General features: G+C 53.0%; 1 protein-coding gene across 9 annotated transcripts in view; it reads left to right on the top strand.

Moving 5' to 3' along the window:
* The window catches only part of KAZN (kazrin, periplakin interacting protein), a 1,203,323-nt gene that overhangs the window by 1,017,555 nt on the left and 159,532 nt on the right, over window positions 1-26,236 (top strand). For 2 of the 9 annotated variants that reach the window (XM_030805687.1, XM_030805693.1), the window contains exon 1: window positions 1,504-1,940. The exons of 4 other annotated variants lie outside the window; for them this stretch is intronic. In XM_030805687.1, the coding sequence (XP_030661547.1) occupies window positions 1,733-1,940 (208 nt within the window). In that variant the 5' untranslated portion in view covers window positions 1,504-1,732. Of the gene's footprint in view, window positions 1-1,503; window positions 1,941-5,889; window positions 7,127-7,243; window positions 7,415-22,742; window positions 24,602-26,236 lie in introns of those variants that run through there. 3 more of the 9 variants (XM_012498569.2, XM_003279941.3, XM_030805691.1) reach the window with 3 other exon arrangements.

Below are 26,236 nucleotides of genomic sequence, written 5' to 3' on the forward strand. Positions count from 1 at the left end.
GTCTCTACTAAAAATACAAAAATTAGCCAGGCATGGTGGCAGGCACCTGTAATCCCAGCTACTCAGGAGGCTGAGGCAGGAGAATCGCTTGAACCCAGGAGGCGGAAGTTGCAGTGAGCCGAGATCACACCACTGCACTCCAGCCTGGGTGACAGAGCGAGACTCTGTCTCAAAAAAAAAAAAAAAAAAAAGTGCCAGCTAGACAGGGCAGGGGTTCTAAGGCAGCCTCTGCAGCTGGGCCAGTTTCCATCATTGGGAAGGTGAGGATGCAGGGGCGGGGGGAAGCTGGGAAGGCCATGATAGTTGGTGGCCAGGCCACTGTGGTTGCTGAGAGCCAGGGCTTCTGACCCATGGGCAGGAAACTGCTCCTAAAAGGTTTTATAGACTTAAGGGAAAGTAATTTGGTTCTCACAGCTTGTTGGAGAGCCATAGGCCAGTGACCTAGAAATTTGCACGTCTCAGGCCTGGGCCAGTGGGAGCCTCAGGTTACAGAGCCAGGCCTGGGCAGGGTAGGGTTGCCAGCATGCTGCCTACAAGGTGAGGCTGGGGGCTCCATGAGTGTGTGACTGACTCCTTACCTGGCTGTGTAGCCTCAGCTCCCGCGTGTCTACAACGGGGGGAAACTGGACCTGCCTCCTGGGGCTGTAAGGAGATAATTAGTCTTTCTAAAGAGCACCGTGATCCCCAGGGGGCTCAGAGCTGCACACTTACTTCACAGGAGCACTGCCAGCCTGAACACCCACTCCAGCGGGTGGGTTCTGTTGTGCAGACCCTCCAAGGTGCCACTTCCTACAGGGTTTGCCTGGCCTTGTCACTGTTCCCCCCACCTACTCCCAAGGTGGCTCTGGCTTCCCCTGCCAATGGCTGCCATTGTTGGAGAGTTCATGGGCAGCACTGATAATGAACAGCGGGGAATTACTAATGCCTAACTCATAGATGGGGAAACTGAGGCTGGGGAAGTGAGGTGAAGTCACAGGGCCTCCCACCAGATCTCAGCCCCCTCGCGATCTCCCCCACCAGACGGTGCGTGCACTCAGCATTCCCCTCACTTAGAGGATGGCCGGTCACACGCAAAGATGAGTGAAGGAAAGGTCCCGGGGCTGCTCCCCTGCCCGCCCACTCTTTCTGACCTCTCTCAGCCGGCTGTGGGGACCTCGGCTCTCGGCAAGGCTGTCGCAGGGTGTCAGGAGAGGAGAGAGACACAGCAAAGTGGGGTGCCAGGCAGAGGCCAGGTGCTGTCAAAGACCGGGGCTCGAGTCCCGCCACAGCCGCGCCTGTGACATCAGCCATCTTTCTGACCCTCCGTGTCCCCGGGAATGACCGCGTCGGGGATGCACCGAGTGGCGGGAGCCGGGCGCACAATGGGGCGACGCGGTGGCGCTCCCCGGGCACTGGGGCCAGTCTGGGCGCCGCGGCGGGGCGGGGGCGGGGCGGGGGCGGGGCGAGCCTCGGCAGTCGCCAGCCCGGAAGGAGCGGGAGGAGGAGCCGCGGGACTGGGAGCCGTTCCCACGTGAGAGGCTCCGCTGTCGAATTCCTCGCGTGCAGCGGCCGCGGACCGCCCCGCGTCCGGCCGGACGGAGAGCCCTGGTCCGGCGCGCGCAGGCGGCGGGCGGGAGGCGGGGCCGGCGTTCGGCTGCGCCCCGATGCGGCGGCGACCTCCGGAGCTGTGAGCCCGGCGCGCGCCGTCGGAGCCCCTCGCGCAGCCGCGGGCAGCGCCCCCCGGGCACCCGGCATGCGGGCGGCCGACTCGGGCTCGTGGGAGCGCGTCCGCCAGCTCGCGGCGCGGGGCGAGCCGGCGCCTTCCTGCGGGGCGGGGGCCGGGCCCGCGCGGCCCCCGGGACCTGCAGCCTGCGAGCAGTGCGTAGACGCGGCGGGGTCCGGCGATCGGCCCCGCGCCGGGGTTCCCCTGGTCCGAGCGGATGGCGACTGCAGCCAGCCCGGTAGGTGCGCGCGGGGCGGGGCGGGCGGCGCGGACACAGGCCCGGGAGCCGCCGGGGCCCGGCGCGCGAGGGCGCTCGGAGCCGGGATCGGGAAGCCGCTGGTGGCAAAGTTCTCGCAGCGCGCGGAGCCCCGAGCCCCGGGCGGGTGCAGCGGGAGGCGCGCGGGACGCAAAGTGAGTTCCTGGGCGTGGGGACTGGGGCTCGGGGGTTGCACCGGGGGGCCAGGGCCGCGCTTGCCGGAGCCGGGCGATCCCGCGGCGCCTGGAGACCCAGCTCCGGGCTGGACCTCGCGTCTGCTGGGGGAAGCGTGGGAAAGGGGCCAGCCCTGCACGAAGTTGGTCCGGCCCCCTGGGACCGCACCTGTGAGCCATCTGGCGGCCCCCGCGGAGTGCCGAGGGGAGCCCCCTTCACCGCCGCCCCTCCGAGGCGAAATCGATGCCTCACGTTTGCTAGGAGCGGAGAGATTGCTGCGTTTCTCATACACTTGAACTCCGAGTCATGCAGAAAGAGAAATTGCAGAGGTGGAGACACAAATGCAGTGATCTAATTGCGTATCGTTGGCTAATCCGCCCCAAGTGGAGAACAGCGCTTTACTGTTAAAGTGTTCCCAGTGGGTGTGCCCGTTCCATCCCACTCAGGCCTGTGCTGTCTCCCTTCCCTCTCCCCCTTCCCCCCAGGTTAGGGCATGGGGATGGGAGACAGGAACCCCTGCGTCGTCTTGACTGGAGTAGGAAGAAACCTTAGAAGACGAAGGGCTTTTCAGAGAAGGGGCTGTCATCACCAGGTCCAAGTTCTGAATACTTTTTCCGGGAAAAACGGGAGGGGGAGGCACAACGTAATTATTCCTTATTCATCGAACACCTATTGTGTTCTAGTAATTCACATGCAACACATCCTTAAAATCTTATCACAACCCTGAGAGTGAGGCTGTGTTATCTCCACGCAGATGAGAACAGAAAAGCCCGGAGGTTAAGCGACTTGCCCAAGTTCCCAGAGTCCTAAATCATGGTGTTGGAATTCTCAGTTTTGTCCGCGGAAATCCAAAGTGTTAGCACCGTAATACCTCTCCCAGGCAGCAAGCTCACTAGCTGGGAAGCACTCGGGCTTATTTTCCTAATAATCATTTCTTTCCTGTAAGAAAAAAGCCAACCACAAGGCCCCCTGTTCCTGTTTTCGCCTATGTTAGCCTCCCCAGGAGATGGAATGCCGCCTCTGGGTGTCAGGGCAGAGTAGTCCTCTCTCCTGTGTTGGAGTTTTCCTTTTCCCACATTCTACCCAGTTACACACGGCAGAGTCCAAGACGGGTTGATGTAAAACAGCATCGATGCGAAGAAGAAGCAGATGGGAGAGTTTGGCCAAGTTGCTTCATCTTTTTGAGACTCAATTTACCCATCTGTACATTGGAAATTATAATAGTACCAACTAAAGATTTGTCGTTCCAAAGATGGTGTCTGTAAAACACCTTGCCTCATTCACCATAAATGCTTAATGCATGTTAGTCCTCAGCTTCTTCTGACATTACATGCTTGCTAGATGACCTGTCAGTGCTCCCACTGACTCAGTTTCCCATTAGATTGTGGCGCTTTCTGCTCCATCTCCACCCTCATGAACTATGTCAAGATGACTTTTATCTTGTCTATAAAATACTAAAGTGATCTGAGGCTGAGTGTTGTGTCAGTGGAGGTTGTTTTCATGTAAACATGTACAGGAGATGGCTAGGTGGTGATAGGGCTGTTTACTTTGTGTCTGTATAGACTCCATTTATATGTTCATAATAATAACCTAATGACACGGTGTAGCCCAGGAATGCCTGTTTCCTAGGTCTAGGGGTGGTTGTTATTCCTGCAGCCCTCATGGTATGTCCGTTTTAAAAGACAGCACATTGGAAATCTCTTTTCCCAGTTTACAGATGACATCACTGGCATGAAACAAGATCAGACCAGCAGCTAAACCAGAAAGTTTTGGGTTTTCTCTACCCTACTACCCTTCACCCTTTCTGGTTTCTGGTTCTTAAAGACCAAATCGAGTTTCTGAGAACTTCCATGATGGCCAGGCATTGAGGACAGCCTGCCGTGGAAATGGTTTCTGAAACCATTGGCTGTTACAAGGGGCTTTCCTGTAGGAGGGCGATGGGAACTCTGGCTCAAAGCTGCAAGCTGAACTTGTTGCTGAAATAAACATTTCAGCCAGGCTGTGAGGTGGCTCTTCCTCGAATCTCAGCACTTGATCCCAAGTCAAATGTGGTGCTCACATTAAGGAGCTGAAAGAGGTGCCCTGTTGGATGGGAGTGTCTGTGAATTGGCACTTTCAGAGATGTGGGGAAGGGAAAAGATAGAGGGGATGCTGGCTTGGTGGGATGGAGGCCCAAACACCTTGAATTGCTCCGGGAGAATGTCCTGAGATCAGCAGGTGATGGCCTTGTGATGGTGACAGCTCTGGCCTCCAGGGTGCATGACCCAGGGACTGGAGCGGGAGGTGCAGACGTTGGATGTTTGCACAATCCACACCTGCTTCTGCCTCGATCGTATTTTACTCTGAGATGTTCCACAACTCAGTTTCCCTGTTGGCACCAAGGGAATAACTCCTTCTGAGGGGCAGATCATTCCAGGGCCCCCTCAGAGTGAACCAGGTGCTCACTGGAGGTTCTTAAACTGGGAACAGGAATCCGACTCTTCAATCTTTCATTGTCCATTCATTCACTCACATTTCTTGAGCATCTGCTCCGGGCCAGGCACTGTTGTAGCTGCCAGGGATATGGCAGCAAAGGAGATGACTGCAGCCCTGGAGCTTCCATGGAGCTTACATTCTGTGGGAGGAGATTTCCAGTAGGCAAATAGGCACAGGATATGTCCAGAGATGGTGTAAGTGCTATGCAGAAAAATAAAGCCAGGGAGGGGTTAGAATGATGGGAGCAGGCGCTGCTTAGTTTTTAGGTAGGGTGGAGAGAGGAGCACGTTCTAGAATGAAGTGAGGTGTGTGGGTGCTGAGTTTCTAAGGCAAGAGGGTGTTGCTGATCAGCTAAAGGAACTAAGCCATTTTTAAGAGGTGATGGGAAATTAGTATCTTTGTAGACGAGGCACTCTACAGGTCTGTAACTGAAGCATCTGCACTCTAACCCTTTTGCTCCATTTGGCATTTCTCTTAACCCCAAGCTCAGAAAGCCACGTGGCCTTATTCTGCCTCTTCACATCCTCTACCTTTTTAAAATTCTGCATTATTTTATTACGATGATCATTTGGGTTCTTATCACTTCTTGCCCCTCCCCTTTACATGAAACCCGCGGTTGAGGGGACTGGGGCACTTGTGTATCTTTGTCTTTGTGTACCGGCTCCCAGCACTGTACCCTTCCGGGGACCAGTTGTGTCGTGAACTAAACAGGATGCCTTGTCTTCATGGGTCCTCCCAGCAACCCAGTGGGGAAGTGCAGTCGCTAATCCCATCCACAGATGGGGAAACTGGTCCTTAGAACAGTTCAGTAACTGCCCAAGGCCACACAGCCAGTGGGTGTCCCAACCGGGAATTTATCCCAGACTGTAGACCTCAGCAGTATGGAAAGACTTCATGTTGCTCTTAAGAAAGTAGACCCACATTGTGGCCGGGCGCAGTGGCTCACGCCTATAATCCCAGCACTTTGGGAGGCCGAGGTGGGCGGATCACGAGGTCAGGAGATCGAGACCATCCTGGCTAACACGGTGAAACCCCGTCTCCACTAAAAATACAAAAATTAGCCGGGCGTGGTGGTGGGCGCCTGTAGTCCCAGCTACTCGGGAGGCTGAAGCAGGAGAGTGGCGTGAACCTGGGAGGCGGAGCTTGCAGTGAACCAAGATCATGCCACTGCATTCCAGCCTGGGCGAAAGAGCGAGACTCCATCTCAAAAAAAAAAAAAAAAGAAAGAAAGTAGACCCACAATGTTTCTGGTCTCTTTTTCCTTTAAATTTTTATCCTTAAAAAAAAAGTTTGTCCTCTCCTTGACATTCCTCGTTTTAAGCAACTCAAGCATTTGCTTATCTTTCTGCTGTTAGCAATTTCAGTGGGAGGTCAGCTCTCTGTGAGCCATTCTGAAAAGAACTTGTGCTGGGACTGGATGAGATGCAATCTCCACTGCTTGGAATTAAGAATGGTTTTAGGAAGCTGCCCACTAGGACCCATTGGTGGGTTTCGTGTGAGCATACTTCTGCTAGCAGGGCGAGGGCAGGACGGAGGCAATGGAGCGCTTGGTTCTTCTGGACAATTGGGGTGAAAACCACTGCTGAGATCCATTTCCCTGAGGAGTCTCAACCTGTGGCCCAGCACCCTCCGCCCTCCACCCTGTGTTGTGGTCCAATGTGATGGACTAAACTTTATCCTTCTGCCAAGGCTGGTGGCACGCCATAGTGGGTACAGGGCACCAGTTTTGGAATCAAACACACACTGGTTTGAATTTGTCAGCTCTGCTCCTTACTAGCTATATGCCCCTAAGCAAGTTATTTAATGTCCTGAGCCTCAGTTTACCCTTCTGTAAAATAGAAATCGTATTACCCACCTCAGAGTGGTTGGAAATTGGACAGGAATCTGTGTGATTAGCGTCCTTTCCCCCTGTGGGGCCTGATGCTACCCACGCCATAAGGAAGGAGGGGGAATTCCTATTCCTCCAGACTCCAAAGGGCTTGATATATATATGTTTAAAATATATATAATACATTTTTTTTTTATTTTTTGAAGTTTGAAATATTGGGATTTACTCAAACAGGTGACTCCAAAGGGCTACTAGCTGCTTATTTGGCCTTCTGAGTCATCACGAAATCTCCATAATGGGCACGAAGCACCATTTATGTTCTTTGTAATATTCCAGTTGAGTGAACTGGACAATTTGCCAGGACCCTCCAGCCATTCTGGAGGAAGAAGAGTTTGTTCATTTGTTTAATCATCTCAAGAGGAAAATAGCACCCCTGGCTCTGGACTTAGTTAGCCTCCCTCATCTGTAACACGGCAAGCTGACAAAAATGGAACGTCAGCACATTTGCATGTAGACTGATTTTAGTCCCAGCAGATAAGCACACCCAACATGTCATTAAAGCCGGCCGAAGCCATCGCCCTGGGGATCCCGTGTTTGCTGTGAGTCATTAAGGGCTGTAAACACTCCAGAGAGACAGGCATGGTTATAAGGGGTGTGCGGGTGTGGAGTTATTTTGATGGATTTACTCTCTGTGAGTGCGTCTTACTTGCGGGTGCCGGATGAGTGCCTTTCAAGGGAGAGGGAAGGTCAGGCTTGCCTCCTGTTCACAAGGACAACTTCTGTCTCCTTTGTGGCGGCCTCTATGAAGGTGGGGACTCCGGGCTTTCTCTCGTCTGCTTTTTGGATGCCTTCAAGAGAGGCCAGTTAGAGGATATCAATTGTGGCAATTCCCCGGAGCCCTCATCAAATGGCATTAGCCCATCATGTGCTGCAGTGGCAACCAGTTTGGAGGAAATTCAGAGCCAGAAGAGTGTGACAGGTACACGAGTGCTGCCTGCTGTTCCAGCCCTGAACTGGCTGACACTGAGTCTGGCCTAAGGAGCAGGGAGCTGGTGGGCTCTGGGTGGGGCCCATCCTCAGTCTACGTGCTGGACGTTGGGGACTGTTTTGGGAAACACCCTCCACCTGGCACCTGGTGGCTAATCCGCAGGTGCCAATGGTCTCGTCTTTTGTTGCTTCTTGGATTTGGAGGCTGGCTCAGGCTCCCAACTAGTTCGGGCTGTAACTTTATCACAGGCATTGACTGTGTTCACTCCCTTTTAATTGTACAGAAGTTTCAGAAAAGCTCTCCTGGGGAATTGGAGAGAAGTAAAAACAACAGCTGCTATTTCCTGGATGCCTTATTCCCTCCCCTCACAGCGCAGCCTCAGCAGCATGTTCCTAACTTTGAAGTTCTGTGTGCCCAGGCTGGGAAGAATGTGGATTTTCGTTCAGTCGGGTCCCGTTAGTGTGGAAGGATCATTGACTGAGGGCCAAGCAGGAACCAAGCACCTTGTTCCATGTGTTCCTTTTGATCCCCCCATTCCCGTCAGCCAGCTGCCATTCTCCCCATCTTACAGGTGAGACCACTGAGGCCTGGAGAGGTTACACTAGTTGTGGAAAGTAGCTGTTCCAGGCTGCCATGCCCTCCTGGGACCCTTCCTCCTGCAGTTTCCTTGTCAGCTGACGATTCCCCGGGCTACCAGGCCACAGAACAGAGGCTGAGCTGCTGAGAGTCATGGGACTTTTCTCCCTGGCACCTTCGGCTCGCTGGCTTCCAATAAGCCAGAGCCAGTTGGGAGGGGGAACCCTGGGGTCCAGAGCAGTCCCCGATCCCTGTCAACAGGAGCCTCTGCCCCTGCCCCTTCACCCCAGCCAGAAGCCAGAGGCAAGCTGGCTCCTGACGGGAGGCTCCCCCGCCACAACCGTTTGGAAACCTAGAATGCAGAGCCCTGAGAGGGAAGCCTCTGCAGGGAGGGGGTGAAGCCATTCCCTCTACTAGGTGAGGAAACTGAGGCCCAAGGCTGGGAAGGGACCATACTCCAGGATGTCACACAGGGAGGCTTCCAGGGCCAGATATGAAACCTTAGAAAAGGTATGGGAGGCTGGGCTCGGTGGCTCACACCTGTAATCCCAGCACTTTGGGAGGCTGAAGCAGGCGGAACACTTGAGGTCAGGAGTTCAGGACCAGCCTGGGCAACATGGTGAAACCCCATCTCTACTAAAAAAAAAAATACAAAAATGAGCCAGGCATGGTGGCACATGCCTGTAGTCCCAGCTACTTGGAAGGCTGAGGAACAAAAATTGATTTAATCCAGGAGAAGAGGCAGAGGTTATAGTGAGCTAAGATCATGCCACTGCACTCCAGCCTGGGCAACAGAGCAAGACTCTGTCTTTAAAAAAAAAAAAAGAAAAGAAAAAAAAGAAAAACAAAAGAAAAGTCATGGGAATGTCTTGGCAGCACTGGAAGTTTTCACCCTTTACCATCTTCCCAACCCTCTCCGACCCATTCAAGGAGGGTCTCGGACTTCGGGGATTGCAGCAGTCTGGGGTGCTCGCTAAGGTATAGATTCTCAGGCTCCCCTCCTCCCCCGCCAGGAATCTGGATTTGTATCAAGTACCCTGCGTAATTTTGGCATTCCACAGATCAGACATTGAGAACCTCTGCCCTTTGCTTTCCTGGGATTGGGTTAATTTTAGAGCAAGAAACCCAGGAGGGCACATACTGTGGTTTACACTGTGTTGCCCAGGCTGGAGCACAGGAATGATTCACAGGCACGATCAGAGCACGCCAGCACCTCTTCACTCCCACCAGTAGCCCAAAGTACACAGTCAGGTAGATGAACGTCTAAGTTAAATCTCACTTTTTTTCCTTTTTGTGCCAACCTCTGTCTGGGCACACGTGTTCCCAGAATCTACCAGAAAGAGGCACATGCCTTTCTCAGTCTTGTGCACTCACAAGACTGCCGTGCGGTGAGAGAACACATGGAGGCTTTGGTGGTGGCTGTTCAGACACCCTGCTCCCGGCTCCAGGCTGCCCACCAGCACACCGTGTTTCCCATTCATCCTGAATTCCTGGCTCCTTGAGCCCCTGCAAAGGAGCCAAGGCACTGGGCAGGGTGCTAAGGAGACAGAGGAGACCAAACTCTTGTCCTGTGATTCACCTCTGGGCCGCCTGTGGGGCCTGTTTGTCCATGCTCCCCAGTACGGCCCCCCCACCCTCCCCGCCCCGGGTCCCTTTCATTGTCGGGCATGATGCTGTTCAGGTGGTCAAACATCCAGCTGGGTGCTTGTCTGTGCTTCCTCTGGCATCTCTACCTGTGTCAGCCAGACAGTGGAGAGCCACATGGGGGAGTTTCTATTTACTCTCTACCCTTTGGGGAGGGAAGCCAAGGGGCCTGGGAGGCTGCGAGGAGACCCTGCGTGTGGCCCTCCCCTGCATGGTAGCCCCTGGGCTTAAATGCAGCTAGTATGACTGAAGAACTGAGATTTAAATTTTACTTCATTCTAAAAGGCTCCCATGCTGGGGCTGGCCCTGAGTCAGGGCATGAGGCTCATGAGTGTTCCGAAGGCCCATCTCAGCTTGGGAAGCCTGAGATGTATGTTTTTCCACTGACAAGATGTGTGTTTTCCACCCACAAGGAGCTGAGCCCTGACATCACTGGGCTCAAATGCAGAGTCCCACCCCAGAAATTGACTCCAGGGTGGAGTTCAGAACCCTGCACTTTTTTTTTTTATTGAATTTTTTGTATTATGGTAAAATGTATGTAATATAAAATTTACCATTTTAACCACTGTTCGATATTCAATTTAGTGGCATTAAGCGTATGTATAGTGTTGGAGGACCATCACCACAATCCATTTCCAAAACTTCTTCATCACCCCAAACAGAAACTGTGCCCATTAAACACTAACTCTCCATCCCTCTCCCCCAGCCCCTGCCAACCACCATTCCAGTTTCTGTCTGTATGTGTTGGCCTATTCCAGGTACCTCATCTAAGTAGGACCACACAGTAGTTGCAGGGCTCTGTGCTATTTATTTATTTATTTATTTATTTATGAATGAGACAGAGTTTCCCTTTTGTTGCCCAAGCTGGAGTCCAGTGGCACAATCTCGGCTCACCACAACCTCCGCTTCCTGGGTTTAAGTGATTCTCCTGCCTCAGCCTCCCGAGTAGCTGAGATTACACGCACGTGCCACCACACCTGGCTAATTTTTTGTATTTTTAGTAGAGACAGTGTTTCACCATCTTAGCCAGGCTGATCTCGAACTCCTGACCTCAGGTGATCTGCCTGCCTCGGCCTCCCAAAGTGCTGGGATTACAGGTGTGATCCACCATGCCCGGCCAGGTTCTGCAGTTTTAACATACAGTCTGTCCCTGCCCCACTGCTGATGGTCCTGGAGCCACATCTGGAAGTACCTTGTCTTAAGTGCATTATCCCCAACGTGTCTCACACTTCCCTTAACCCTTTAAACAGGGCTACCTCACAGGTGCACTGGGAAGGTTTGGGGAAGACATAAATCCAGGTATCTTTTTCCAATAATTAAAATCAGCACCTTGTTATGTCTCTGGCATTGTGATGTACATTTTAATTCTTATTTTAGAGACAAGGTCTCACTGTGTTACCCAGGCTGGTGTGCAGGGGCTGTTCACAGGCATGATCATTGCACACTACAGCCTTGAACTCCTGGTTTCAAGCCATCCTCCTGCCTCAGCCTCCCAAGTAGCTAGGACTACAGGCACGTGCCACCACACCCAGCAGCATCACTTTTGTCTGTTTGTGTGGGATGTAGCTTTTTTTTTTTTTGAGACAGAGTCTTGCTCTGTCACCCAGGCTGGAGTGCAGTGGTGCGATCTCGGCTCACTGCAAGCTCCGCCTCCCAGGTTCATGCCATTCTCCTGCCTCAGCCTCCCAAGTAGCTGGGTAGCTGGGACTACAGGCGCCCACCACCATGCCTGGCTATTTTTTTGTATTTTTAGTAGAGATGGGGTTTCACCGTGTTATCCAGGATGGTCTCCATCTCCTGACCTTGTGATCCGCCCACCTCAGCCTCCCAAAGTGCTGGGATTACAGGCGTGAGCCACCGCACCTGGCCAGGATGTAGCTTTTTAAAAAGAGAAATGATTGGGGTTTTTGTCAGTTTTCTTTTTTTTTCTTTGAGATGGAGTCTCACTCTGTCACCAAGGCTGGAGTGCAGTGGTGCACCTCGGCTCACTGCAACCTCCGCCTCCTGGGTTCAAGCAATTCTCTGCCTCAGCTTCCCGAGTAGCTGGGATTACAGGCGCCTGCCACCACGCCTGGTTAATTTTTGTATTTTTAGTACAGACGGGGTTTCACCATCTTGGCCAGACTGGTCTTGAACTCCTGACCTTGTGATCCACCTGCCTTGGCCTCCCAAAGTGCTGGGATTACAGGCATGAGCCACTGCGCCCGGCCCTCCTTTTTCATAGCATATTTGTGACTGCTAAGCCCCAGGACCACTCCTTGCCCTGGGGTTTTGAATAGAAGGGCACCTACTGCTTAGACCCTGTAGTGTAGGGAGACAACCTTTCCTTCAGTGTGAGACAGATTTTCTGTTCAGCAACAGGACGGGCTGCCCTGGGAGGCAGTGGGTTCCCCAGCACTGGAGGCGTCAGGCAGGGACTGGGTTTGCCCCGTCAGGGTACCAGAGTGGTCATTTGGGGGCTGATGCTGGCCAACATCCATCTAAATACTCAATTTTCCATCCTGGCCTCCAGTCGCCCCCTCCATCTCTCCTTTCAGAGAAGGGTGGGGAGGTTGGGCCAGCCAGGTCTGTGGCCCTGCAGCCACCTTCACAGCATGAGCATTCCCTGCTGCCTGACGGCTTCAAACATCTGACCTAGGCTGAGGGTCATCGCTGATCTGGGGTAGCCCTTCTTCCAGCGCCGGGGGCCTCTGTGGCATTCCCTTAAACCTCCCTGGCCAGGGAGGAGTTGCTGGGCTTGCATTTCCACAGTGCCAGCCCTCAGCCTTCCTGTGCTCCTTCCAGGCCCTCCTGGGTGCATCAGCGGCTGACCAAGGGGCAAACCTGCATCCCTGGTTTTCCCTCTGCAGGGACAGAGGCTACCCCTTGGGCTCTGGAGCAGTCACGGATGCCTCCCCTGCCAGTCTGGGCTACCTTCTCCCTCCCACCAGGCTACAGTGGTTCTTTTTTTTTTTTTTGAGACGGAGTTTCACTCTTGTTGACAAGGCTGGAGTGCAGTGGCACAATCTTGGCTCTCTGCAACCTCCGCCTCCCGGGTTCAACAAATTCTCCTGCCTCAGCCTCCCGAGTAGCTGGGATTATAGGCATGCGCTACCACACCCGGCTGATTTTTTATTTTTGGTAGAGATGGGTCTCCAACTCCCGACCTCAGGTGATCCGCCCACCTCTGCCTCCCAAAGTCCTGGGATTACCTGCGTGAGCCACCACGCCCGGCCCAGTACAGTGGTTCTTTAGGTGTGAGGTAGAAACGTCCACCCTGGATCCTGTCTGTCCTCTCTTTGGCACCCTCAAATGACCTGTGAGGAGCTCCATTTTCCAGATGGGGAAATGAAGCTGACACAATATGATCCCTCTAGGCCACTGCTGTCTGACAGAACTTTCTGCAAAGCTGTAAGTGGTCTGTATCTGCATTGCCCAGGATGGTAGCCCCTGGGCTTAAATGTAGCTGGTATGACTGAAGAACTGAGATATACATTTTACTTAATTGTAAAAGGCCACAGGTGGCTAGTGGCTCCCATGTTGGAGCTGGCCCTGAGTCAGGGCATGAGGCTAATCCGAGGCCCATTGCAGCCTGGGAAGCCTGAGATGTGTTTTTACACCGTGGCCCCTTAGGGCTGCCATGCTTCTCCGCATGGTCCCTGCACCACCATCCTCAGAGTCACTCAGGAGTTTGTTGTTTTCCAGTGTAGTTTCCTGGTCCCCATACCTGACCTGGACAATCAAAAATACCTGAGGACTGGGCACAGTGGCTCGTGCCTGTATTCCCAGCACTTTGGGAGGCCGAGGCGGGCAGATCACTTCAGGTCAGGAGTTCGAGACCAGCCTGACCAACATGGTGAAACCCCTTCTCTACTAAAAATACAAAAATTAGCCAGGCATGGTGGCATGCACCTGTAATCCCAGCTACTCTGGAGGCTAAGGTGGGAGGATTGCTTGAACCTGGGAGATTAAGGCTGCAGTGAGCCGAGATGGTGCCACTGTACTCCAGCCTGGGCAATAGAGAGAGACCCTGTTTCAGGAAAAAAAAAAATCTGGGAATGTGCCCAAGAATCTGCATTTTAAACAGATCCCACCCCCACCCCCAGATGATGCCAGCTCACTCTGCATTTTGAGGACTGAGGCTCCAGCACCTGCGTCTTTACTTCTGTGGGTCTTCCTAGCATCGGGGCCCTATTGTGTCCTTTGTGCCTTTGCCCCCAACCCCCAGCCCCATCCCCCAGAACCGCTTGAGCTGGACTATCGATTCTCAAGGTGTGCTACCAGGACCAAAAACATCAGCAGCGCCCGAGGACATATTAGAAATGGAAATTCTCTGTCCACTCCACACCTACAGAATCAGAAACTGGGAGTGAGCCCAGTCTGGGTCTTAACAAGCCCCGCAAGGCGATGCTGATGTAACTATAGTCTGAAAGCAGCCACTGAGCAAGGCGGCTCTGGAAAGCTTCTTCTACTTCTATTTTTCCTCTTTCCCTCCCTCTCCTCTCTCCCTTCCCCTTCTCCTTGTACCCTGGCCTGTTCCCTGCCCAGCTGCCAAGGGCTGATTGGCCCTTCTATGCCTAGGGGCTACTGGATGTGTCACTAGATGGTCTGTCTGCCTTTCACAAGGGCCTTCAGAGATCCTGGCCTTACCCAGGGGACGGCCCTAATGGTGATGTTGGTGGGGCAAGCGGAGCAGCAGCCTATAGCACCCCCGCCCCCATCTTCTCTCCCAACATCCCAGGTGGTGGCCGCCTGCTCCCCCAGTGCCAGAATTTTAGAAGAGCAGAGGGCCAGATGGGCCCATTTCCCTGGAGCCTCCAAGCCCCCTGCCCTTGGGGACGCCTGGATGACATCCGCCCATCCCACAGCTGTGCTCAGCAGACAGCGCTTTTCCATGTCACGTCTCTCCAGTGTGTGGAAAGGCAGGGGAGGTGACGGGCAGAACATCAGCCCTGGCTTTGCAGCTTACCTGCTGTGGGACCTTGTACAGTTCACTCACCCTCTGGACCTGTGTCCCTGTTTGGTGAAGTGAAATCATAGTGTCAGCCCAGCCTAGCTCACACATCTGTGGTTGCTTTACGAGAGCCCGTGGATGTGGAAGTGCTTCACTCACTCTGAGGCACCTTAGAGATGTGGTTGGTACCATCAGATGCAGTTGGTATCATCGGTTGGTAGCTATAGGATGCTGGTGAAGACAGACCTGTACCTGGGGTGACCAAATTGTCCTGTTTTTCTCGGGACTTTCTTGGTTCTAACACTGGACATCCCGCACCATGGGCTATGCCTTGGTCTCAGGCAAACCGGGCTGGTTGATCACTGGTGCCCTGCTCCACTGTGCCAGCCACACGGCTACTTTTGCCATATAGAAAGGGATCCCTCCACCCTCCCAGCAGCTAAGGCCTCACCTACCTGCCCCGCCCCCTTTTAGATTCCCTGATCACTTTGATCCTTCCTCATCCCATAAGTACTTACCAGGCCCCAACTGGGCGCCTGGCACTGACAGCTGAGCAGGACAAACCCTACTTTCATGACAGTTATATTCTGGAAGAGGGTTTTTTTCTGCCTAAAACTCCTAACTGAAACAAGAAAGGAAAGGTACCCTCCCTCACCCTCTCCCCAGATGCAACAAGCCTCCTTGTTCACCCATGTGGCAGGCATCCAGCATCTGCTCTGTTCTCGGTTTTGTGTGAGGCTCCACAAATGTGACAGTCCCCCTTCTGTCTCCAGTGGAGGAGCTCAGGGCCTGTCTGTCCCATGAACCACGCTGGCTCATTCCTACCCTTCGCCTTGCTAGTTCTTGCCTCTGTTATCTTCCCACCCCGAACTAAGTCCACATCCCTCCCCATCCTGGGACCCCAACCTTTCTGTGAGCCTTTCTTGCTCACTGCAGCCCCTCTGGGCGTAATTCTTGCAGTGCCATCTGCAAGTGTCACCCAGAGGACAGTGTGGCGGAGAGTGGCACTGCAGAAGGTGAAGATGGCTCCTCAGCAAGCGCGTGTCTGTGCCCCTTGCTAGGTGTTATGGGACCAGAGGAGAGCCTTCATCACAGACCCTGCTGGTTAATTACTTGCGGTTTTCTTAGAGCACCTACTTGGGGCCAGATCCCTTTCTAGTTCCCTGTGGAGGAGCTCAGTTTTCTCTTTTATGAGTCGTTTGTACTTTCCTGTCTTTCCCTTCCCCCTCCGTCTTCAAGGACTAGCGAATCAGTTGCCACCTCTTAGGTTCTGTCCACAGTCTCCTGGCCGTAATAATCACGTCCCCTCCGCCTCTCTCCCTACCATCCTTCTTTGATCACACAAGTCCCAGGTCAGCTTGTAGGAGGACCCCTGGCTCTATCAGTCTCCTGAGTATGGGGCCTGGGTGGGGTTGACTGAACACCCTCTCCTTCCTACCCCAGTGTGCCTGCTCCGTCAAGGGGTAGTAGCATAAGCTCTTGCTGTCATGTCCCCTTTGCCAGTTTCCTGGCACATCCCTGATAGAGCTGAGTACGCTGAGGTCAGCGCCAGCAGCTGGTGTTTTGGGTGCTCCAGACGGCATCTGGCTCCTCTCAACCTTCCCAGTGGGAGTCTGATCTTCCAGCCTGTGCCTGGAGCATGGCCATCTCCCTGGAAGGCTCCGATTGCTCCCCTTTAGAGGTGACTTGAATCCATACCCAGCAGGCAGGCCGATGCTACCTTCTCACAGCAGAGCAGGCGTGTGCGGCCCAGGAAGGTAGGAATTTAGCAAGAGGGCACCTTTGCCTTACTCTGTGCTTGGTGGTGTTTAGGGCGTTTTAGCCTCGTGTAGAGCAGGCTCCCCTCACTGAGCTAGGACAGGTACACAGACACAGGGCTCTGAGTGTGGGGACGTTGGAGTCCATGTACCAAGTTCTTAGGGCCATAGAGCCCCACTGCCTGGGTGCAAATTTTTCCAATAGTGGGGACCCTGAACAAGTTCCTTAACCCCTCTGAGCCTCAATATCTTCATCTGTAAATTGGGGTGATAGCCCTATCTAGTAGGGGTTTTATGGAGATTAAGATCATTTGTATTAGTTCAGAATGGGCCGGATGCGGTGGCTCACGCCTGTAATCCCAACACTTTGGGAGGCCAAGGCAGGCAGATCACCTGAGGTCAGGAGTTCGAGACCAGCCTGGCCAAAATGGCAAAAACCCGTCTCTACTAAAAATACAAAAATTAGCTGGGCATGGTGGCGGACACCTGTAATCCTAGCTACTCGGGAGGCTGAGGCGGAAGAATCACTGGAACCCGGGAGACAGAGGTTGCAGTAAGCCGAGATCGCACCATTGCACTCCAGCCTGGGCAACAAGAGCAAAAGTCCATCTCAAAAAAAAAAAATGGGTGCTGGAGTGATATAAGACTCACCAGAGAGATGGCCAAGTCAGTCAAGTCCAGAGTCCAATACTCAATAGGACGTCAAGCACTGGGGCAGGATTTGGACTTCCTGGGGAGAAATTTTTGGAGTTAGCACCTGCCCGGGCTTTGCTCTCCCACTTAGAAGGAGACATCTGGCGACAGTTGGTCAGAATCTCATGCATTATGAGAAGACCACACTGGAGACTCTTGGGCAAGCTGCTTAATCTCTTTGAGCCTCAGTTTCCACCTCTTGTAAAATGAGAATGATGGCAGCGATCCTACAGTAGGAACTTGCCAAGTGGAGCTGCTGCTTTATCAATAAACCGTCTTAAATATTATGTGCAATACAATGGATTGCAGATAATGATGTTTGTTTGTTTATTTATTCATTTTTTGTTTGATTTTGTTTTTGTTTTTTGAGATGGAATCTCACTCAGTCCCCCAGGCTGGAGAGCAATGGCGTGATCTTGGCTCACTGCAACTACCACCTCCTGGGTTCAAGCAATTCTCCTGCCTCAGCCTCCTGAGTAGCTGGGATTATAGGCACCCACCACCACATCAGGCTAATTTTTATATTTTTAGTAGAGACAGGGTTTCACCATGGGGCCAGGCTGGTCTTGAACACCTGACCTCAGGTGATCCACCCCGCTCGGCCTCCCAAAGTGCTGCGATTACAGGCGTGAGCCACCGTGCCTGGCCTATTTATTCATCTTAGACACAGGGTCTTGCTCTTGTCTCCCAGGCTGGAGTGCCATGGCAGGATCATTGCTCGCTTCAGCCTCAAACACCTGGGCTCAAGTCATTCTCTCACCTCAGCCTCCTGAGTAGCTAGGACTACAGGCACACACCACCATGCCTGGCTAATTTTTAAAACATTTTGTTTTTAGAGACAGGGTCTCACTTGTTACCCAGGCTGGCCTCGAACTCCTGGTCTCAAGTGATCCTCCCACCTCAGCCTACCAAAGTGCTGGGATTACAGGTGTGAGCCTCTCGCCTGGCCAGTGATGTTTATTAAGCATGAGGTCCACACTGGCAGTGGGAGGTGCCTCAGCCTAGGGTGGAGCGTGTGTACTTGAGGGTGTGCATTCTCGGGCACTCTCCTCTGCCTGTTGGGATATTGAGAGCTGTGACAGCGACTGAGTTTGGAGCTTTGTTGTCCACGGCACAGGCTCAGGGTCCGGGCACTGTGCTGAGCAGTGATAACAGGAGGTCCCTGCCAGGATGGACAGAGAGACCCTGAGCTCCTCCGCTGGAGGCAGAATGGAGACTATCACATGAACCCAAGTCACAGGGGGCCTGGGTTGACCTAGGGAAGTCCTCGGGCTCAGCCTCAGGAGTGCCAGGTTCCAAAGGCAGTGGCAGAGCCTTCACCCAGCCTGATCATCCCTCAAGGAGGGGTCTGCCTCCCTCTGTACCCCTGAAGCGCTTAAATGCCTGGGAGGCAGGCATTGATTGGTCTCTGCCTAACCAGTGGTTTGGCAGACCATGGATCAGGTGACCATCTTGGTTCAGTCAGCTGCGTCTGTAAGAGTGGGCAGGGTACTTGGTATAGAGAGCTGCTTCCTTCCAGGGCCTGTAGGAAAGTAGCTGTGGTGGGAGGAATTTAGGGCAAGGAAGACAGATTGACGCATAATGTCCAATGCAGTTGTTCCTCTTGAGTTTTAATACCTTCAGGGATTGGAAGCTCACTTCCTCTCCAGGCAACACCTATAATTTTTTATTCGTTTTAAGCATTCACTCATTTTTTTTTTTTTTTTTTTTTTTTTTTTTTTGAGACAGAGTCTTGCTCTTTCACCCAGGCTGGAGTGCAGTGGCGTGATCTCGGCTCACTGCAAGCTCCGCCCCGCGGGGTTCACGCCATTCTCCTGCCTCAGCCTCCCGCGTAGCTGGGACTACGGGCGCCCGCCACCTCGCCCGGCTAATTTTTTGTATTTTTAGTAGAGACGGGGTTTCACCGTGGTCTCGATCTCCTGACCTCGTGATCCGCCCACCTCGGCCTCCCAAAGTGCAGGGATTACAGGCGTGAGCCACCACGCCTGGCCTCACTCACTTTTATATTGAGCCAAAAATTGATCTCACAGTAGCATCCACCCATTGGCCTGTGCCCTACGTTTGAGGATCTTACACACTGCGTCTGTCTCCTTGACACGATAACCCCTCTGTTCTAAGAAGACGGCCACCGTGGCACAGGGGCCAGTTTCGTTTCTCCAGGCATTTTTCCTCCCAGCCAGGGCAGAGTAGATGGGTTGGGTGGTTGGGAGCACAGGGCTTCTTGCCTTGATCCTCCCAGCTTAACCAACCTTAGATCTCTCGTCCCCCACTGGGAGCCCTTTGTGAGGGTGGAGGAAGAGCTGCTGGAGCCTGTACCTTCTCTTGCACGTCCTAAGGAAGAATGTTCCCCAGGCTGAGCTGTGTGTTCCTGGCTGTCTTGATGTTTGTTTAAGAGGACATAGCAGGAGCTCAAAGACATCAGGCAGCCCCTCTGGAAGCAGTCAGGGAGAGGGGCAGGTGGAAACAACTGCGGAGTGCTATCAGGGTGGATGGGGCTAGCCCAGTAGCCTGGGCCAGGCCAGGCAGGTGGAAATGACCAGACAGATGTCATTCTCCCTTTCTTTTTTTTTTTTTTTTTTTTTTTCTGAGAGACGCAGCCTTGCCCTGTAGCCCAGGCTGGAGTGCAGTGGTGCAATCTCGGCTCACTGTAACCTCCACCTCCCAGGTTCAAGTGATTCTCCTGCCTCGGCTTCCCAAGTAGCTGGGACTACAGGCGAGCGCCACCACACCCAGCTAAATTTTTGTATCTTTTAGTAGAGATGGGGTTTCACTACATGTTGGCCAGGCTGGTCTCAAACTCCTGACCTCAGGTGATCTACCTGCCTCGGCCTCCCAAAGTCTGGGATTACAGGCATGAGCCACCGTGCCTGGCTTCATTCCCCTTTTCTGTAGCCTGCCCTGCATCCCCACCCCCATGCCATCAGGTCAAAAGGGACCCAAAGGCATGCAGTGGCAAGTTCACATATTCCTTTTGGGGTCCATGAGTAGCGTCCAAGGCCAAATAAACAGTACTCACCTCTTGGCAAGAGGGTCCTAAGAACATGGGCACTCAGCCAAGAGATTACAAAAAAAGAGAAGGGCAAAGGTGGAACAATACATTAACTGCCGACCATTGGAAAAAGGAGATTGAATTTCTCTGCCTGGGAATTTTTAACCTGAATCAGCAGCCTACCTTCTAGGCCAGGGCAGCCTGAATTGGTGGGTCGGATGGCGGTGTGGGGTGGGGAGGTTCTGGTTTTTTTACCCTGCTTCCCCAAAATTAGCTTTCTGCAGGTGTACATGCAGAGAAGATGCTAATTTAGAAGATGTATAGCTTTCTCCAGAGATCAGGAGCAGGGAAGATTTCCTGGGCGCTGGAGTTATCCTGAGTTAATTTTCATGAATGCTGAAAGCTGAAAACACTTTGGTTCTGCCCATGGTCTTTGCTGAAATCCATGCTGTCTGTTCACCAAAGAAGGACCAGAGAGCTGCTGTCCTCTTGTCTGGCTTCCTGGGTTTGGGCTTCGTTGTCCCGGGCATCAGGACGAGAGAATAACTAAAACCCGGCATTGGTCTTTTGTTGAATTTCTGGGATATCTGTAGCTGTGGGCTGTCTACCGCTGGAGGTGGGGTGACCTCATGGCTTGGTTGGTGGTCAGCCTGCAATTCCAGAGAGACATGGCGATGAGCCCACAATACAGGGCTTATTCATGTCCCAAGTCGTGTTACAATGCAAACACCTGCTCCCGATTAGAACTTTTATTTGTTCAATTGGTTTATTTTCTGCTGCTTCAACCAAGCGTGGAGGCAGTGTTGAAGCATCACAAGCTGCGGTGTTTATGTGGCTTGTTTTGTTTTACACCTCCCACCCCTGCCAGTCCTGTACGCCCAGGGTACACATATTTGTCCCCTCTCCTCCTCAAGCAGCCATGAGTGATCATGGTATTATTGCAGATGTGTCAGGAAAGAGGAAACGTCCCCAGACGTTCTAGGGATATATATGGTTTGAGGTTTGTGGAGTTGGGAGAGGAAAAAGGAAAGATCTAGTAGAAGTTCAGCTCAAGAGAGTAGGGCAGGAGAAGGCCGACTTAGAGAATAAAACATGTAGATGAAAGAAACGCTTCTGACCCGCTCCAAATGTTAACAGTCAGTGTTTCTGCACACCCTTCTGTTCTTTATTCAAGCTGCACACTTTGATTCTACAGCAGCCGAACCTAGAACCTACTCTTCTCTAGTCAGTATCATTTTCTCCTGGGAGATGAGGGGTAGAGGGTGGCTTTAGGGAAAAACATGTTTTGGCATGAAAGCACCTCTGGCCAGGAGAGTGTGGTCCTAGGGGGTCTTTGGCTTGATGGAAGGACGCTTTTGCCCCTAGGCTTGTGCCTTGGGCTAGCTTTAGCTTAACGGGCACTTCTTGGGCTTAGAGCACAGGTCAGGGCTGCACCAGTTGCTGCAGCTTATAATACCTGACTCCTGCAGCTTATAATACCTGGCTCCTGCCAGAAAGGTGTTCTAGGAGGACCTGGAAGGATGCTTCTCTGTACAAGAGATTTCCTTGTCTGGGTTAGCAGGGCCGTCTGTAATCCTCTAAGAAAGGCAGGTCTGGAGCTGGTCACCACTGGTGAAAATTCGGCATCGCCCTTCTGTCTTCCTGCTTGTTGTGGTCTTGTGTTCTGTTGAACTGGATGTGAGCTGCATGTGCATGTGTGTGTGTTTGTATTGTGGGGGAGGAGAGCCTTGGGTTTTTTTTTTTTAATTTACATTTTTCGAATAGTTTTCTCCTCTGCTCTCCCTAGAGGCGGCATGCAGAGTGGAAACAGCATTTGACCTTTGTGAATTGTGAGCAGAGCTAGCCAGACAGACGGGGAAGTATTTGGTGGGAAGTCAGAGGCCACTCAGAGCAAGATTTAAAGTTCCATCTCTACCTTTTTCAGTCCAGAAACCAGAGAAAGCCAGAGGGGACAGCAGCAGAATAGTGCCCAAGCCTCCAGATTAGGACTGCACGATCACTTCCTCAGCAGTCACCCCCCGCCAGCTGCTGGAGAGCCCACTCGGGAGACCTCTCAGCAAAGAATGTTCTACCTGAGGATTTACAGCCGAGATTCCAGAAGTCTCTGGGGACCCAGGACAATGCTTCCTGGCAAGGGCCGGTCTCACAACGAGAAGGCAGTGTGGTTCTTGAGGGAGGAGCAGGAGGGAAAATAATAACCGAAATGTATGTAGTACTTGCCCTGTGCCCAGCAATGTTCTTTTATGGTATAGACTCTCAATTAATCCTTACAGCAATCACTCCCATTTTACAGATGAGAGAACTGAGTCACTGAGAGGCGAGGTGACCTGCTCAGGATCACTTGCTTAGTAAGTAGCTGGAATGCCTTGCTTGGAGATGTGTTTCTAGCTGCTTAGATGGCATCGCCTCTCAGGCGAGGTGCTCAGTGAGTGTCAAAACCAAAAGTTGAGCCGGGCACGGTGGCTCACGCCTGTAATCCCAGCACTTTGGGAGGCCAAGGCGGGCGGATCACCTGAGGTCAGGAGTTTGAGACCAGCCTGACCAACATGGTGAAACCCCGTCTCTACTAAAAATACAAACGAATTAGCTGGGCGTAGTGGCGCATGCCTGTAATCCCAGCTACTTGGGAGACTGAGGCAGGAGAATCGCTTGAACCCGGGAGGCGGAGGTTGTACTAAGCTGAGATCTCACTACTGCACTGCAGCCTGGGTGACAGAGAGAGACTCTGTCTCAAAAAAAAACAACCAAAAAAACACACACTGGATATGCAGCTTCTATGTTAGGGTCAAGTTTTCCTGTGGGGGAAGAAGTTCTGTTTTCAGACGTAAAGGTAACTCAGGACGTGAGTTTGTCTGCCTCTTCCCGCTCCCAGCTCCCCCTCCCAAAAAAAAAAAAAAAAAAAGCAACTCACATTTTTCTGTGTCTTAATTATACATTTGGTTCACAGACTAAACTGCTGAAACTCTCTAAGTGAAGTAAGGGTGTTTTTCTAATCGGCTGTGTTCATTTCTAGTCCTGAAGGTTGTGGCCTGATGGTTGGACCTCCCCATACCCCAGACTCCTGTGTGACCTGGCTGAGTCATGGTGCTGTTCCTGGGGCCTTGGGGTTGGCTGGCCTTTATTTAGGACAATAAAACCCACCATTGTAATCTTCCCAGGCAGTTGGGATGATAAACAGAGAAGTGAGCACTTGGAAGGAGGGAAAAGCGCTTTATTCAGCACTTTGTCAATATCAGCAATATCAGCCCACAGCAAGGCCTTCTGCGGATGGCGGCACCATCCTGTTCTGGGCAGGGCAGGAGGCCTCTTGCCCGCCTGCCAGCTGATCTGCATTCTGGGCTTCCTTCCGAGTTACATTCGTTGGGTTTTGGGGTTGCAGTGGCCCTGCCACACATTCAGAACAGCATCCTGGGACGAAGTACCGCAGGGGACAGCACCAGGCTGCACGGAGGCTCGTGGCCCACAGCTCCCTAGCTTTTTGCTCTTGGGCAGGCTCCTCATCCCTTTTGCCTTAGTTTCCCCATCTGTCAAGTAGGATTGAAACTACCCCTGAGGTCTCCGGGAGGTTGCAGGGGACGTGTGCCCAGCATCGGGAGTGCCCCTGCAGGCCTCGCAGCTGCAGGTGGTGGAAGTCCAGTGCTGGAGGCTGAGTTGGGTCTCCTGTGAGGCAGTCCCCCATGGCCCGGTCCTGGTCTTTCTCAGCCCAAGGTAATTTTTCAATTAACTCAATTGGCTGGAAAGCGGGGCGCCCTGGAGTGTGGGAAAACGTCCCAGGCCGGAAGGGCCCTCCCCTCTGCCCCCACTCATTTGGGGCTTGGCTTCCAGAGGGAGGATCCAGTTTCACATCAGGACACCAGGATGTGATCCCCGTGCCCCTCTGAAAAATCCCAGATGGCGCCTTCTGGAAGCCCTAGCGGCCTCCGCACTGGCGGCCAGTCTGTCCTCCCTCCCTGCCCCCTACCCCCACCCCGGCTGGCTCCCCGACCCGGCTCCAGCTCCGGTGGGGAGAGCCTCGATCACTGCTCGTTAGTGACTTTATTGCTAAACAATTTAGAAAGGCAGCCCTGCCAGTTTTCATAAGTGAAACATTTAAAGTATGCGAAGCATATTTTATTTCTTCCTGGAGCAGCTGCTCAGTCAGGCTGGAGAGTAATCGGGAGTGAGTTATATGGATTTGTGAGCTGCCCCGCAGCACTTTCAAGCTCCACAGCCTCGAGAGCCTCCCACCAAGGGGCAGGTGTCCACTGCGGCCTGGAAGACTTGGGCAGCCTGAGCCCAAGACATGCTCTCCTTTCCTGTCGCCTCCATGGAGTCAGGCATGCTCCGCGATGGCATCAGCAGCTGTCTGCCAGTGTTGACGGAGGGCTCATGGGTGCCAGGCCCCTTCCTGGGGCTTTTTATCTGTCCTCAGGCATTGGCACAGCAGCCCTGGGAGATGGATACTACTGTGATCTTCATTCTCCACACAAGGACAGGGAAATGACCTGCCAGGGTCAAACAACTACCCAAGGACAGAGCCAGGATTTGAACCAGGCCATCCAGTTCCAGAACCACTGCTCTTCACTGTCATTGTGGCCATTTTACAGGTGAGGAAGTGGAGGGACGTAGAGGTGATGTGATTGCCGGAAACGCCCACTAGGTGTGTTAACTTCAGAAGCTGCACAGGAGACAGTGAGTCCCCAGGTTTGCCATTTGCTCGGGCCCCAGTGTGAACTTGGTTTAAATTCTCTCTCTTTTTTTTTTGAGACAGAGTCTCGCTCTGTCACCTAGGCTGGAATGCAGTGGCGCGATCTCGGCTCACTGCAACCTCCGCCTCCCAGGTTCACGCCATTCTCCTGCCTCAGCCTCCCGAGTCACTGGGGCTACAGGCGCCCACTACCACGCCCAGCTAATTTTTTGTATTTTTAGTAGAGACAGGGTTTCACCGTGTTAGCCAGGATGGTCTTGATCTGGTTTAAATTCTTTAGAAAGCACGCGTCTGTTCACTGTGGAGATCTGAAGATGGGGGAACTGCAGGCTCACCACCCTTGTGTGATGGCGACGTCTAGGAGAGCCTTCAGCTGAGCCCCCGTTCACCTACTTCTCCTCTCAGCATAATTATTTACATCTGCAGGGGCCGTCAGCATGCCTTACTCATTTTGCTGCGTTTAACCCCTGAGTGGAAATCTGACACTGGCTTAGCATGTTCATGCCCAAGTGTGTTTCCAGTTTGTTCTCCAGCTCATGGTATAGCCAGTGGCTGCGCGGTTGAGATTGTGAATTCCAGACACTTTCCTCTAGGCTTTGGTTTGGTTATCTATAACATGGTAATAGAAATGCCTATTCTTTCCCCTAGTCTAGAAAGTTAGCTCTCCCACCCGGAGCTAGACACGGGAGAACCTGCTCTGTGATGCGTGGGGCAGGCAGCTTCCATCTTTCTGTGGGTTCTGGGAATGGGTGGAGAAGGAAACTGAGACGCTGGGTGTTGTGCTGCTGAGTCACACTCAGGGTGGGAAAGAAAGCAGGGCTGGGCTCTCCCGGCCGTGGTAAGGCCGTGCTCAAGTTGCTTCCTCCCGATCTGCAGTGAGCTTTGGGCTCCCCGTGTGGATGGTGTCATGAGGTGGTGGATGTAACTAATGCGCGGCCTTCCTTCTTTTTCCTCTTGGGGTGTTGGTAATTTTTTTTTTCCCTCGAGGGTGGGGAAGAGGGAGGATGGATGAGGATGGATGGAAAGTCCCGCACAGTGAGGATGTGGAGGGAAACAGGCAGTGCCACCCGGGGCTTGCTGTCCCTCCCCTGGGTACCTCCCTTCAGGAGCCTGGCCTTGGGGAGGGGAGGAGACTGTTGCAAGAGCCAAGACGGGGGGACCTGGCCAATTTTGTCATCTGAAGCTCAAAGACCCAGTTTCAACTCTGTGCCCAATTTCAACTCTGTGTCCACCTGTGAGACTATTTGTCCTGGCATTTAGTTTGCGAAGCAGGCACAGCATGAGACTTAGGGCTGGGAGCCTATCCAGTGGTTAGGGACATGAGCTTTGGAATCAGACCAGCCTTGGTTGGGATCCAGCTGTGCCACCTGGACCAGCTCTGTGACCTTGAACAAACCAGCCCCCTTGTTGAAGCCTCCATTACTGCGTCTGCAAAATGGAGAGAATGCTAGCACTTCTCCCATGGGGTTGGTGAGAGAATCTGATGGGCTGAGGCTCAGTGCCAGGCACATAGTGAACACCCAAACGGGAGCTG

This window comes from Nomascus leucogenys, chromosome 24, assembly GCF_006542625.1.
Source record: "Nomascus leucogenys isolate Asia chromosome 24, Asia_NLE_v1, whole genome shotgun sequence".
In the NCBI taxonomy this organism is placed as follows: Eukaryota; Metazoa; Chordata; class Mammalia; order Primates; family Hylobatidae; genus Nomascus; species Nomascus leucogenys.